General features: G+C 40.8%; 1 protein-coding gene and 1 long non-coding RNA gene across 9 annotated transcripts in view; both read right to left on the bottom strand.

Annotated features, from left to right (window-relative positions):
• The window catches only part of LOC123962713 (inactive serine/threonine-protein kinase TEX14-like), a 94,274-nt gene that overhangs the window by 78,217 nt on the left and 2,047 nt on the right, over positions 1–14,010 (bottom strand). For 5 of the 8 annotated variants that reach the window (XR_006823040.1, XR_006823041.1, XM_046038959.1 and 2 more), the window contains exons 2-5: positions 12,116–12,265; positions 7,024–7,138; positions 3,103–3,268; positions 2,146–2,291 (exon numbers count right to left, since the gene is read on the bottom strand). Coding sequence is in view for 5 of the 8 variants with exons in the window: in XM_046038959.1 (XP_045894915.1) it covers positions 2,146–2,291; positions 3,103–3,268; positions 7,024–7,138; positions 12,116–12,242 (554 nt within the window). In the remaining 3 variants the exon portion in view is untranslated. Of the gene's footprint in view, positions 1–2,145; positions 2,292–3,102; positions 3,269–7,023; positions 7,139–12,115; positions 12,266–14,010 lie in introns of those variants that run through there. The other 3 variants (XM_046038961.1, XM_046038962.1, XM_046038963.1) reach the window with 3 other exon arrangements.
• Positions 7,729–10,212, bottom strand: LOC123962716. The gene is made up of 3 exons (XR_006823042.1): positions 9,995–10,212; positions 9,269–9,331; positions 7,729–8,686 (listed from the first exon to the last, which is right to left on the bottom strand). It is a non-coding gene; the product is annotated as an uncharacterized LOC123962716 (long non-coding RNA).

The raw sequence follows: 14,010 nt of genomic DNA on the forward strand, positions 1-14,010 counted from the left end.
TTTTTACTCACCGTTATACCATTTTACTGCTTTACTGTCATTATTTCAATTTATTCTTCACTTGTTTAATAATAAAGACTGACTTGATTCCAAAGAAACCTCCTACTGATCCTTTGCTGGCCCCGGAGATTCCTCCTTTTACTTATAACTCACTGCTATACTTTTTTAATGATAAATTTATTGTCACAAACACCTCCTAGTTAATTCATTCAAGTTGTATTACTTAATAAAGTCTTTAAATCAATGAAAAACACACAATGGAAGGATGTACGCAACCCTCTTATCAGTTACACACAGACATATTTCCGTTTGGGCGGGACAGGATGCACCCCTCTTATCAGTTACATACAGACATATTTCCGGTTGGGGCGGGACAGGATGCACCCCTCTTATCAGTTACATACAGACATCCGGTGGGGGGGTGGGACCGGAAATAGCTGTCAAAAATGAGTTTGATGGAATGTCATGTATACTTCTCTCTCACAAGCACACATACACACACACATACACACACAGTGTAACCATATTTTGTTTTTCAATAAAGAGGACAGTGGGGGCAGGAGACAGACGGACAACTGCAGTAGGTGGACAACAATTTGTATTACAACAATAATTTTAGTAAAACATAACAAGAGGAACGTGTTGCTCTCAAGAAGAGAGACAATTATTCCCACAAATTTTACTTGGCTAGAATCTGCCTACAGATTGTTTATAGGCCTATTTGTAACATTTTGTTTTCTGTCTTGTTTGATTAGTGCTAATGTTAGCGTAGGTATTATAATTTCAGATAAAAGGATCCTATAGCTTACCACTAGTATAATTTTAATTCCAGTTCCAGCAGTTTAATTATGGTACCTTGTTCTCATTATTAAATCCTTGTGCAAGAAAATTGCTGTAGCACCACGTCAAACTTTTTTTAATGTCCCACCCCATCGAGGCTGTGGTCAGTTTAAAAGAAGTGACATTGATGAGAAACTTTATCCACACGCTTGGATAAAAGCACTGGATCTTATCTTAGATCACTAGTCTGTATCCACCGGTGGAGAGGGAAGACAAGAGTACCAACAGCTTGTGAGGTACCAGTACGTAAGAAAAAGTCCTGGTACGCCAAAGAGTAAAATGTAGAATTGCCTGTACTGCATGCCAGTGAGTACTAGCTTACATCAACACTGCATTTGGGCATTTTTTTACGCTGTTGACAAGCAAGTCTCTTGGCTGTTGAAGTGGTGCTGAGGGTAATGATTGAGATGCATTTTAACCAAGCAGGAAGCTTCTGGTCTGAGACGTGACTCCAAAGCGGAAGTCCCTGAAACCTGCATTCTTTTGAACGGCCAGCAGGGGGCGACTCTTCTGGTTGCAAAAAGAAGTCCAGTTCCATTAGAAATAATGTAAAAATGACCCTACTTCTCAGCTGAATAAATACCCCAGTAAACACTTTCCTGATGAGTTTATGGTCTCAGTCACTAGTTTCAAGTCTTCTTCAATACAGCATGATGTTCATTTAGTAAATTATGGTCCCCTTTATTTTAAAACAGACCATTAAGGAGAGTATGTTTCAGGGCGGGATTATCTATGATTGACAAGTCGTTACCATGGCGACCTGTCCATCAGGCTAGAGCCAACTCATACCCTCGGCACTGTGTAAATTTTAACCAGCGCCGTTGAAAAAGCTTATTAGGAGTTGGCTGTTCACTTTCTCTGGTGAGTACATTTAGTTTTAAGACTGTTGTTCGCTAGACAAAGTTATCAGCCCTGTTAATATGACAGTTAACGTGAGTTACAGTTGCACCTAGCTAAGCAAGCAAGCTAGCTCCGCACACAGCCGTTAGCTCCACCGTCTCATCCAAATATGGTCACTTCCGGGCACTTCCTGGTTGCAAAAACTCAACATGGCATCGGCCATACTCAATGCTTCAAAACAGCAGTCCACAAACCAACGGATGACGTCATGATGACTACATCCATTTCTTATATACAGCCTATGATTTTAACCAATATTCACATGAAAGACATGTAGGCCTAAATGACGACCATTTAGTGTTGTGTGAAAAAGGTGGGCCTAAAGAGAAAGGTCAAAGCAATGCAAAAACATGAATGCACTGAACATGAAACAATATGACGCTGTATATATGTAGTACAACATACCGTGATTTCATGCGATCCAGCAAAGATACAGGGTGTAACAAGATGGAGGCTGAGATGTGGGACGGCCTACAGTGGAGTTTTGTCACGCCTGGGCTCTGACACAGCTGTTGCATCGAAGAGATGCATCTCCCCAGGAAGTCTTGCATCTAATGATACATTAATCAGATGGATTAGACCAGTTAATCAGACCAGTAATGCTGGTCTCATCTCTGAAAATGTCATTTTTACTGAAAAGTCACGACAACAATCTTGAAGCTGGGGCCTATAACATTTCTGTATCACTGTTAACATGGCACAAGTCTGAGGTGAATGCTGTCAGATTAAGGGATGCAGCATGCAGAGAGATGTGTGTCTTGTTCCACAATCTAAGATCACTGTAATGAATGTATTATTTCAATCATCTTATGCACAAAACCAGTTTAATAATCTAGGAACACTGTGAAAGTTGTTGAGGAGATTCTTCTCATACTAGAAAGTCTATAAAAACTATTTTCCAGAAGAGAACACCCACAGTAATAATTTGACCAGTACTTTCTCTATTTATTTTCAGTGTCCATCCATGCTAACTGTGCAGATGAATAAATTATCAAGAAAAATATTATACATACGGCATGACAGCAACTTAAGAATGAAAGTCTCAACTTATCATTCTGTTTTTCAATGCTTGTCCACTGTGTACCGTAAAACAGGCACCAGAATTGTCAGAACTAGATCTCGAACTAGAAGAAAGTTCAGTACATATCTCAGTGTATTCCCACCTCAGAGCAATTGTAGAATTCAGTGTTTGACCCAAACTAGGGAATAAGAGTCAGGATATCTCAGTGTCCGCTTCTTTGACTGTTTGTTAATGGATATGCAATCCCTGGAATAGCTCTTTCACCCGTCACACTGTTGTTGCATCTATGCATATTAGAGAACATGGACACAAAATTGAGCTGTTTCCACTCGGCAGCTTACCCTGGCGCTGCCTTCCTGCTTCGCAGCCCTGAGCCAGTCAAAGGGCGTCCTGCCTTCCACATCATGGAGTCTTAAATCTCCTCCAGCATCCAGCAAGCTACTCACTACTGAAGGGTTACAGGAGAATACGCCTGCATGAACTGGGGTGCTCCAGTCCTCACAGCGACTAGAAGAAAGTTGTTTATATGTTAATATACTGTCACCTGATAGCTATCATTCTCTTTGTTGTAAGACAGTTGATGTAAACAGCAGAGGTGTGACAAAGTTATTGTTTTGTAAGGCTTGGCTAGGAAGATCTGAATAAAGTCCTAAGTCAAGACCAACAAGTCTCAAGTCAAGTCCATCTCCTAGACTTTGCATTTCCTGTCCTAAACATTACATGCCCTGTCCCACAGTTTACAGTTCCAAAAACACTTTTTCCAATTTTATAACCTTTAGAAGTACAGTATTGTATTACTGGTTCTATGTTTGATATCGTTTATCAGATCTGAATTTAGTTTCTCTTACTGAATCTTGTTGCTTGTTTCAACAATTTGCTATTAGCCGAGCCAGCGCGCTGTGCTTACGTAAAACACACTGGCAGATTAAAATTTCTCCTTCTTTTGCTTTGTAAACAAGGAGGCGCGTTGCCCACGTGAGAGTAGCCTACATCAGACCCACTTATTGTATGTGTTGGCGCATCATATGGAGGCTGTCACCAGTCCCTGTTTTCTGTTCCGGTGATGCAGCAATTTTCGGAACCTGTTCTGCATTGGTCACCTGTTCCTCCTGAGTTGCAGCAACTTCCTGTTCCTTCTGAGCTTCAATAATTTTCTGCCCGTTCCTGCACTACAGCAATCCTCTGAGCAAGAACTTCAGATGTTACCAGTTTCTGAGCTGCTGATCCTGATGAGCTGCAGTAGTCACCTGATCCTGTGCTTCAGCCCCCTCCTGTTTCGCCGGCCTCCAGTCTTGCTGCCCTCTCACCAGCCTCCGGTCTTGCCTCTGTCTCACCGGCCAATAGTCCTTGTGCCCTGTCGTCTGCCTCCAGTTCTGCTGCCTTGTCACCAGCCTCCACTCAGATCGCCAGTTGCTGGGCCCTGATCCCACACTTCAGCCTCTGATCCTGTTTTCCAATCACACTGCTGTCATCCAGAGCAGTTCCTCCTGAGAGGATCTTTCATCTTCACGACCTTTAAAGGGGTTAATCACGTCTTTGCTGCCAGCTTTCTGCCCGACCTCCAGAGTGGTTGCACCTAGGCCGCTTGCCTACTGGTTGCCTTAATGGACCGGCTCACCCTTTGGTCCTGCCTCTTGATCATCTTCTGGACCAGGCCACACACCTGAGGTTTCCTGCTCAGGCCCTGTCCAGCCCTCTGGCTGGCTGCCTGAGACACTTGCCCTTGCTCTTGTTTCTTCCCTTTTTGATTTGTTTGCTATTGTCAGACTGCTGCCAGTGTACAACTTTTGTTTCACTGTTAATAAAACACAGCTAAACTAAACCTGCTCTGCCTTGATGTTCTGTGTCTGGGTCCCATCCCTATCCAAGGTGGGTTAAAATCAAGTGGAACACCACTTTGTTGTCTTGAGTCTTGAGGTCCCTAGGAGTTGGCCCTTCTGTGTTGGGCTGAGCCATGCGTTGTGTGGTGGTTGTTGCCAGTATACAGGTCTGTGCATTTTTCAGTGCATTGAACAGCATGTACTAGATTGCTTTTGTTTTGTTTGGATGTGAGGTCTTTCAGGTGGATCAGTATATGTCTTTGGGGTTAAAAAACACAGGGATGTTGAAAAAGTTTTGGTGTTCTTCCTAGATCTTGTGGCTCTTCACAAAGGTCGGATTCAGCCCTGTGCGTGCTCCCGAGCCTCACTCTGACTACAGCGACAACACGGCAGACATGCAGTCCACTAACACCATAAAACAACTCCCAGCAAAAAAAACAGACTCCACATAAACTCTAGGTGAGGTTCAGATGATGTCGATGAAAACACATCAGAGAGTCTGGAGAAACACGGTAAGTGTCATGTTAGCGCGCTGACTAACGCCGAGCCGTTGCTAATGTTATCCGGTGCAATATATTGTTATGGCTTTCCACATTACTTCACCAGCTAACACGACACATATTACTATCCTGTATACTACTGGTATTACAGTATGTCAAAGTGTTGATTTAGCCTGCAAGAAAGGATGATATGGAACAAACCAAATGTGGAACGATTCATTTACTAGCCTTGATGCAAGGCAGGAGCAGCCAGCTACTTTAGGTCCTACTGCTGTTTGCTTTGTAACGTTCAATTTAGATTTATTGTCGTTTTACTGATACTCAGGTACACATCTTCTTCACTATATTTAGCTGTGTCGACATTGCTGAGCCTCCTTTGATACACAAATACCTTAAAACTTCAATTAATAGCTCCAAATAGCTGCTTACTGGCCCGTTTACTGGCCTGGTGTGGGAACACATTTTGATAAATAAACGCAGGTCCCCATTAAAAGCCTTGTCTGGTTTTTATAGAAGTTCTTTGTATGTATAAAACCTTAAACCCTGCAGTGTCGCCTGCTTTAGCTGCTTCTAAGCTGCTTAGATCGTTAATGCAAATATTAATGTTTAAATGTATGATCAAAAGCTTATGTCAGTATGGACATGCTACACATCGTTAGATCGGTTAGATTCTCCACAAATCAATCGCTCAGTTCATTTAACGGAAACAACAAGCCCCAAAGCCTAAGATTTACCTGGTACAAGAGATGAAAAGGAAATAAAAGTGCTGACTCGTGTTACTTTTGAAGCGCTAAGTCCGAATGTGTCCCTTCCTTGATTATTTATCTTCCTTTAGTCTTTAAGAGTCCACCGGTCAAAAGAATCCAAACAGCTTTTCATAAAAATTAATCCAAGTTGTGAATCCTGTCATGTGAAGTCCATCGCTCTCTGTCTGCTAACTTCTGACACACTTTATTGTTACGTTATGCAGCCTTGTGCTGTATAATGACAAATAAACCTTGTACCTTGTATTTTTCTCATCCTGCACCATGTTGTTGTTTTCGTTACATTGCTACCTACAAAATAAAAGCGCATAAGCCGTCTGTCGGAGCTAGATCAAATGAATGACATGTATATGTTATTATTGGATCATTTTTATACAAGTAATATTCTGTTTGAAATAAATAAACTGTTTCATAGTAGTCTATTTCTGTTTTGTGCGAAAAGAATTAAAGGCCTGTCCCATATGGACGCCTGTCCCAAATAAAGGCAGGGTCAATTCAGTGACTTTAGCAAATAAAAGCCTGGGCTATTAATCAAAGTTTTACAGTAGTAACATTACTGAAAAGCATACAGGTGAGCTAACGCCAATGAATTGGCTAAATGCAGTAAATGTAACGTTATCATGTAACGAGCATGGATTATTTCAACCTCTAGCTGAGAAAAACATAACTGTAACATTGCAGTGGGAGTTTACCTGAGTTTCCAGCATGTTGTGTGAAGCTGTCTCCCTGTCTCTATAGTAGCTCTCACACTGCCTTTTTTTCCCGGGACTATCGTGCCAATATGCCAGTGTCTCGCTGCGCTGTATGAAAGGAACAGAGCCAGTGCTGATCTGCCTCTGAGGTGGGAACGTTGAAGTAACAGAGCCTGAACATGAAAGCGGTTGTGTTTCGGGTTATGTTCGCTCATGAGTTCAAGAGAGCACGCGTACGAGCACACACCTGGTTGCAATCTTTAAACTGCAGCACTAGTGGCCACTGAAAACTCCATATTACCCCATATTAAGTCACAGAGTCAGAGTCATCAGATTTATGAGTCAAGTCCAAGTCATGCAACTCAAGTCAACACCTTTGTTGTTTTTAAAACAAAATAATTCAAACTTTATGAACAAGATTTTAGATTTAGATTTAGAAAAGGCATATTTAAGTATCCTTAGAATGAGTGCCAGTCCCAGACTTACTGGTTGGGGTCAGCTCCATAATGCAGGAGTAGCTCCGTCACCTTCACCTGGCCCAACAGAGCAGCACAGTACAATGGAGTCTGCCCCAAGTGATTTGAACAGTTCACATCAACACCTGGAACACACCAGAAAACGTTAAGGGCATGTTTGTTGGTTTGCATTTTAAGTGTGTGTGTCCCTTTATTTTAAGCACTGGATGCCTAGATACAAAGAGAGAGAGAGAGACGTCATCTGGTGGTACGTTAGAAGACGCAGACACGGTGGATATTTTACAGCACATCCCAGGTAAAGCAACATAAACACACCTGTTGTGCAGATGTCAATCAGTACCGCCCCCATTGAGAAACACTACCATAGTACATCTTACAGGCAGGTTGTCCGCATGGCCTAAGGCAGGCGCATGATGAAGTCCTTACCTTTGTGTTGTGTCCTGAAGAAGGATGTATTTACACATTTTTTGCAGTTATAATCATTTATATATTGAACAGATGCATAGTGCATTAATGGTTGAACACATCTTACATAAAACTATTAATGTATTCTAATATATATAAATTGTAATTAACAATAACACAGACACAAGATTGGAACTTTTTAAAATATTTATGTGGATGTACCAAATTTGTTTGGTCAAAATAAAAAAATTGGCCCATTTTAAACTAGAAAAGACTTGAGAGCAAACCAAAGCTGTACAATTCTCAAGATTTTATTAACAGAATAATAGTTTAACATCTACTGGCTCCACATGAAAATACACGCAGAACATTCTTTTAACTGAGTACAGTGACAATTTTCAAAATACTATCTTGCAATGTTGAGAACAAAAAAGTCACACCTCAAGCGTAAGCTGAGACCTATTTGTTTAACAGATTTCATCTATATCTTTTTAGATATCTTAAAAATAGACAAATGTGACTGTATGTCTTTGGCCGAGGATAATATTAATTGTAGGACTGATCTGGCTTTGCCTTCATTAATAAAGATATTAACCACAAAACCGCGAACCAAGACTTCTGTGCTGGTTTCACATTTATGTCCTTCCTTGTATTGTGTGAAGTGTTGAGGCAACACTGCCACCTTGTGACTAAAAAGTGCCATTAGCTTTGATTGCACAGAATATCCATGTACAGTAAATACTAGTTAATCACTGTTAATAAGGCACACCAAGTTAAAACTATTACAGTCCAGTAAAACAGCCCTGCAATAAATTATATCTTCGTGAAGCTAGTAATGTTTTTTGTAATTTGTAAAATGTCTTGTTCATGTGTTTTTACTCTTAATCTCCAAAATGGCTGTTTTATAACAGACTTTTTACCCTACAGAATTAACTGTGATTTCCTTCAGTACAAATGTTGGTGTGATTTCCATTTATAAAATTATTCTAACTCTTTGCAAAATCTGGGAAATTTACCTCCACAATATTTTATTTCTGGAGGCACTGGAATCAAATTAAACCAGGCACCAACTAGCACCACTGAAGACTGGACCACTAATCATTTCAATCGCAAACCGTAAACGGTATGTCATAACTGGTTCCAGCGTGCTGTGTTCATGGATGTTCTGAACGTGGTTCACCATCACATCTCCGTTAGAGTGGAAGAAGCTGCAGTCGAGTACACATGTTTAATAATGGCTGGCCTCCACAGATTCAGGTCCTTCCTTTCTGTATAGAAGAAAATGTAATTATAACAAAAGCCAACCTAAACAGAATAACCACCAGCCCTGCCATGAGATCAACTTATGGAGCTTATAATGCTCTGTCTGCTGATGTTCAGTCTGAGATGTGTTAAATAATATGTATGTATAATGTGTCTTCTTAAGTTTCAGTGCATTGAGCTCTCAGGACCTCCATATTAATGAGACAAAAACATGCAAAAAACACAAAAACATGCAGAGAAGCCACACTTGTGGTGCCAATGCTCCTTATTGAAAATGTACCAAAAGTTTTGATACAGTATATAAGTTTTCATCATCAGAGTAGCTACGACCTATGATTGTGCAGCTTAATTACACATCTACAAAACTCATACTCGTACACATTTAGAAATATCATATTATACACTGAAACACACTGAAGAACATGCAAACTCCACACAGAGAAACCCATGGCTGGATTCAAACCTGCCTCATCACTCACACACAGACAACACGTCATGTTAATTAAAGAACGTTTTTACCTTGTCAACTAACGTTAGTTCACTTGTGTGAATAAATCATTTGAAACATTTCACAGTGCACAACTCACCATTTCAGCAACACTGATGGCATCGCTCCTCAGCTTCAGATTTCATTTCCTCCGTAGATGCATCTGTCAAAAGGTCGTTGATGATCTCACTTAATGAGGCGTGACAGTTTTTGTAACGTGGCATGATAGTTTTGTTTTTAACAAGGCATGACAGTGTGCCTGCACAAGCTTGGAGGATGACATATGACTTTTGGAATTACTAGGTAGGTAGGTTTATTATCATAATATAACATGTTATAAAGTGAATGTAGCATGGCTAAAACTTAGCTATGAATTTTAACAAATTTATGAGAATTAATACCCAATTATGAATTTTACTATTCAGAATATATAAAAAATCTCTCATTTCGGGGCACTACCGGAGTTATTATCCTAGAGTCTCCGGACCTCTAGGTAGCTTTTAATAATTATACAATTATTACTAGTGATCAGTTAGTTAATAAAGTTATCTTAAATCAATCAGTCAGTCTCATATCTAAAGGGTCAATTCTCTTGGTTCCTTGATTACAGTGAATGTATTAACTAACTAAAGCGATATAAAAGGGTGGTTAAATACAGGGAAAATAAACAATGGCTGAACAATGAGAATGGAGGTTCGATTGTGGGAAGCATTTGAATCATACGGCAGAGGAGAACTAATTAAAGTAAGCTATGAGTTTAGGAGTTAAAAAGAAAATATTAACATTATGGGACATCCCTGACCACAGAATGTTTGTTGGTTCTTACTGCTTGTGTTTATTCCGCCGGGTTGCTGGGAAACGGCCTCACACTAGCAGAGTCCGTGCGTTCTCGGTTAGGACAACTTAAAGCTGTCCCTGCCAGTCGCTTTCTCTGCCAGGGAATTTCTCCGGGGTCCGTCTCTGGAAGGCTTATGGAAGAAACTTGCAGTGGGGGGCCTTCCCGACCCTGTCTCGGGTCAGGTTTAAGTCGTCCTTTGTGGTTGTTAACGGCATTTCCGACGATGGTGTACCATCGTCGGAAATGCCGTTAATGTATAAATTAAACTTAGATTAATCCAAAACAATATTTCCTTAGGAACTGGGGAATTCAGCCTTGAATTCAAGCTGGATAATTAAGAGTATAGTATGACATTTCTTTGTCATCATTTCTAAAGGAATTGTGTGAGAAAGTATTGGGAACAAGTATTGGTTACACGTGAGATGAAGGAGTGTCCTTAATCTTGCTGAAAATAAAAACACTGCAAAAGTAACTTATTTAGATTCTTTTCAGCACTAATATCAACAACAGATAGCAACAACATGGTAACATAACTACTCAAATAGAGGCAAACGTAATAAAGTAACTAAAAGATTTAACAGTTAAGGCTTTGGGGTCTTTGGAGACTGCAGTCTTTGTTCATTTAAAGTTCGGCTGTCCTGGATTATGTCACACTTAGGCGTAAAGGGGGTATCCCTTTGATGGGGTAATGAAACACAGCGCAAGGTCAGTTGCCACGGTTACATGTGTGGGGGGGGGGCAGTTTTGATAGGCTGTTCAGGGAAATGCTAATCGTTGGTTAGTGTCCCTTTTGTCAGTTTAACAGTCAGACACCGCGTTATCAGCTTCGGAATCAAAAAGGTGCCAGTTTTATGATCAGGCTGCTCAGGAATAGCACTTAGAGAAAGCAACCTTTCCACCCCCCTTCCGTTGGGGTCTCTTCAGCAGTCTGTTGAAAGTTGATGAGGGAAAGAGGAATTTGGAGTAGGTCCACTACATGAAATTGAGTTTGTAACTCCGTTCTGCTACATAGCAGACAATATACATTAATAAAGAATCAATTATGAAAAATGGTAAACAGAAATAAACTATCATCAGTGCTGAGGATGAATTAAGAGTTTAAGAGCCTGATAGCTTGGGGGAAGAAGCTGCTCTGCAGTCTGGTGGTGCGGCAGCAGAAATTTCCATATCTCTTCCCAGAATGCAGCATGGTGAACAGGCTGTGGCTGGGTGGGTACTGTCTTTTAGTATCCTTTGGGCTCTGCGCAGGCACCTCACCTCACCAATATCACTGATGCTCGGGAGATGGGTACCAATGATCTTCTGAGCAGTTTTAATCACCCGCTGCAGAGCCCTCCGGTCCTGGGCCATGGATCCCGCCAGTTGGTGATGTTTCCAGTCAGGATGCTTTCTATTGCTCCTTTGTAAAAGCTGACAAGAACTTGGTGTGGAAATTTGGCCTTGTTAAGCTTCCTCAAGCTATACAGTCGTTTCTGAGCTTTCTTTACCAACATAGAGATGACCATGTCAGGTTCTCTGTGATGCTGATTCCCAGGAACCTGAAACTTTTCACCTGCTCCACCTCAGCTCCACTAAGCTCAAAAAATATTTGGCGAACTATGTGGGTAATCAACACTGTGAGAAAATGTCTCAGAAAAATACACTGGAGAGGGGTTTTCTCCACATGGCTCACCTACAGTACTGTCGTAAAAACGGAATCACGGGTGAAAAAGTCCAAATCGCTAGTTGTTGTAGTTTTTTTGGGAGAAAATGTAAAAGTTATTTAATAGTCAGTGTTTTTTAAAGAACATAGTTGAATGGAAGAATTGCTAATGCCTATCGGGTGCTAATGGGGATCCTAATGAAGAAATAAAAAGAGAGGTTACAAAAATTTTTGTGTATGCTGTCAGTTATAGTTCTTAGAATGAAAAAAAATTTGAATCAGACTTCAAAAACTTGAAATAAGAATCGGCCAAGAAAATTGTAATTGGTGCATCTCTAGGTATGTCCACTTCTTTAATACAATCTATGTATTAAATTAATCTTTATTTGCATGATACCAACCTAGATGTATTATTGGTATACTTACAATAGAAATACTAGTAATATTACAGTAACTAGGTTACATACCCTTCTTCAGCAGTTTCTCCAACTTGCTTAGATTTCCGTCCAAAGTGTATTTGTGCAGTTGAGCGTTTATGCCTCCAGTGGTAACCACACCCACATGTACAGGACAGGGGAACGGCAATGCAGTCATCCTCTTTCTTCTGGTCCACCCAGCTGTCAGTACAGTCAGGTGACACTTGTTAAAGCCTGTTTTTCTTCATGGGTGCTTTCAAGCCTCACATGTTGAGTGCAATAAAACAACAGTGATTTATATAATAATACAGGATCATTTGGTAACCATGGAAACAAATATGTGCATGAAGGGACTTTCCTAGATCACAAATTAGTAAAAATGAGTGTGTTGTGTTTGTGTTGGACTCCGTGTGTTTTTTGCAGTTCCCCTATTAAAAGTGAGTGAAATGTGTTTCCATTAACAATTTGGGTGTGATTTTCTAAATCAGTTAACTAGTTATGGGGAGTACTACAATCAGTTGTATAATGCCCTCTGTGGCTCCAGAGAAGCTGTACGTGTTGAGACTGAAGAGACAAGACTGCATAAGACAATGAAAAGAAAAAGGAGAGCTCTGTGGTAAAAAATAAAATAACTTTCTGGTAATTTTTGAGATCAGTAATAGTCTGAGCTGTGAACACACACTGCTAGCTAGCTTACAGCTGATATCTGTACAGTTGGTACACTGGTATGAAGGTATTTTTGTGTCTCTTTAATGCAAGCAAAAAAATGTTTTGAGAGAATATTTATGGCACTGCAATCAAAAATCAAGTTTGTAATTCAAAATAAACAGGCCTCTTTTGTGTCACAAAAAGTTTTAATTGCTATTATGTCATATTATTTGATTGCAAGTCAAAAAGTTTTCCTTGCGAGTCAGAAAGTTTTGCAGGTTAAACCGTTTTGCAAGTGAGAGAGTTGAAAAGTTTTGTGAGTCAAAAATGGTCAAAATAAGAGATTCTATTGGTGGGTTTGACTGACCAATCATGGGTTTGCATTGACCGCCTGGCCACGCCCACGATCCCCTCCCTCCGATGGCTCCGACCAGCACTCAGCTCTACTGGAGACGGCATTGTAATGTTGACAGGCTAGATGGAGGTAAGCTGACGTTATGCCGCTCATTTCAATAAAAATGCTTTTAAATGTAGTATGGCATGATTTAATGCTTATTTATTTTTACTGTTGGCAAGGTCGCAGAGTCTATCGCTGTCTCCTTTTTTAGAATGACATGTATCATGCTTCCTTGCACCCGATGTCAGCTGGGATTTGCTCCAGCCCCCCCGCGACCCTGTATGCAGGAAAGCGGTTGACGATGGATGGATGGATGGATGGGGAGGAGAACCTTGGTTTTGTCACTGTTAAGTTTGAGGAAGTTGCAAGAGAACCAGGATTTGATTTCCGTTAGGCAATCAGAGAGGAAGGTGGGTGGGAGAGATGTGGTAGGTTTGGTGGACAGGTAGAGCTGGGTGTCATCTGCATAGCAGTACGTGCACGAATTTTCTGTGGTACGTGTATCTTGTCCAGACGCACAAAAAAGCCTCTTGGAGCCATAGCCTAAAATCAACAGGAAGTCGGCCATTTTGAATTTTACGTCAAATTTTGGATGATTTACACACTTCGTACTTTAACGAACTCCTCCTAGGGATTTAGTCCGACCGACCTCAAATTTGTGCTGTGCCTTCTAAAGGCATTGAAGATGAAAAGTTGTGCTATTTGCAAGTTTTCGTCAATGGGCGTGTCCGTGGCGTGGCGTCAAAGATCAGCTCTTCGCCATGACACGGAAGTTGTCGTAACTTCAGTGTACATGCTCACATCTGGACCAAACTGTACATGTAGGATTAGAGTCCCGCCCTGAACACATGTACATGCTGACATTCACAGACAGTCATAGCGCCACCTGCTGGCAACAGGA

Source organism: Micropterus dolomieu, linkage group LG23 (genome assembly GCF_021292245.1).
Source record: "Micropterus dolomieu isolate WLL.071019.BEF.003 ecotype Adirondacks linkage group LG23, ASM2129224v1, whole genome shotgun sequence".
Lineage (NCBI taxonomy): Eukaryota > Metazoa > Chordata > Actinopteri > Centrarchiformes > Centrarchidae > Micropterus > Micropterus dolomieu.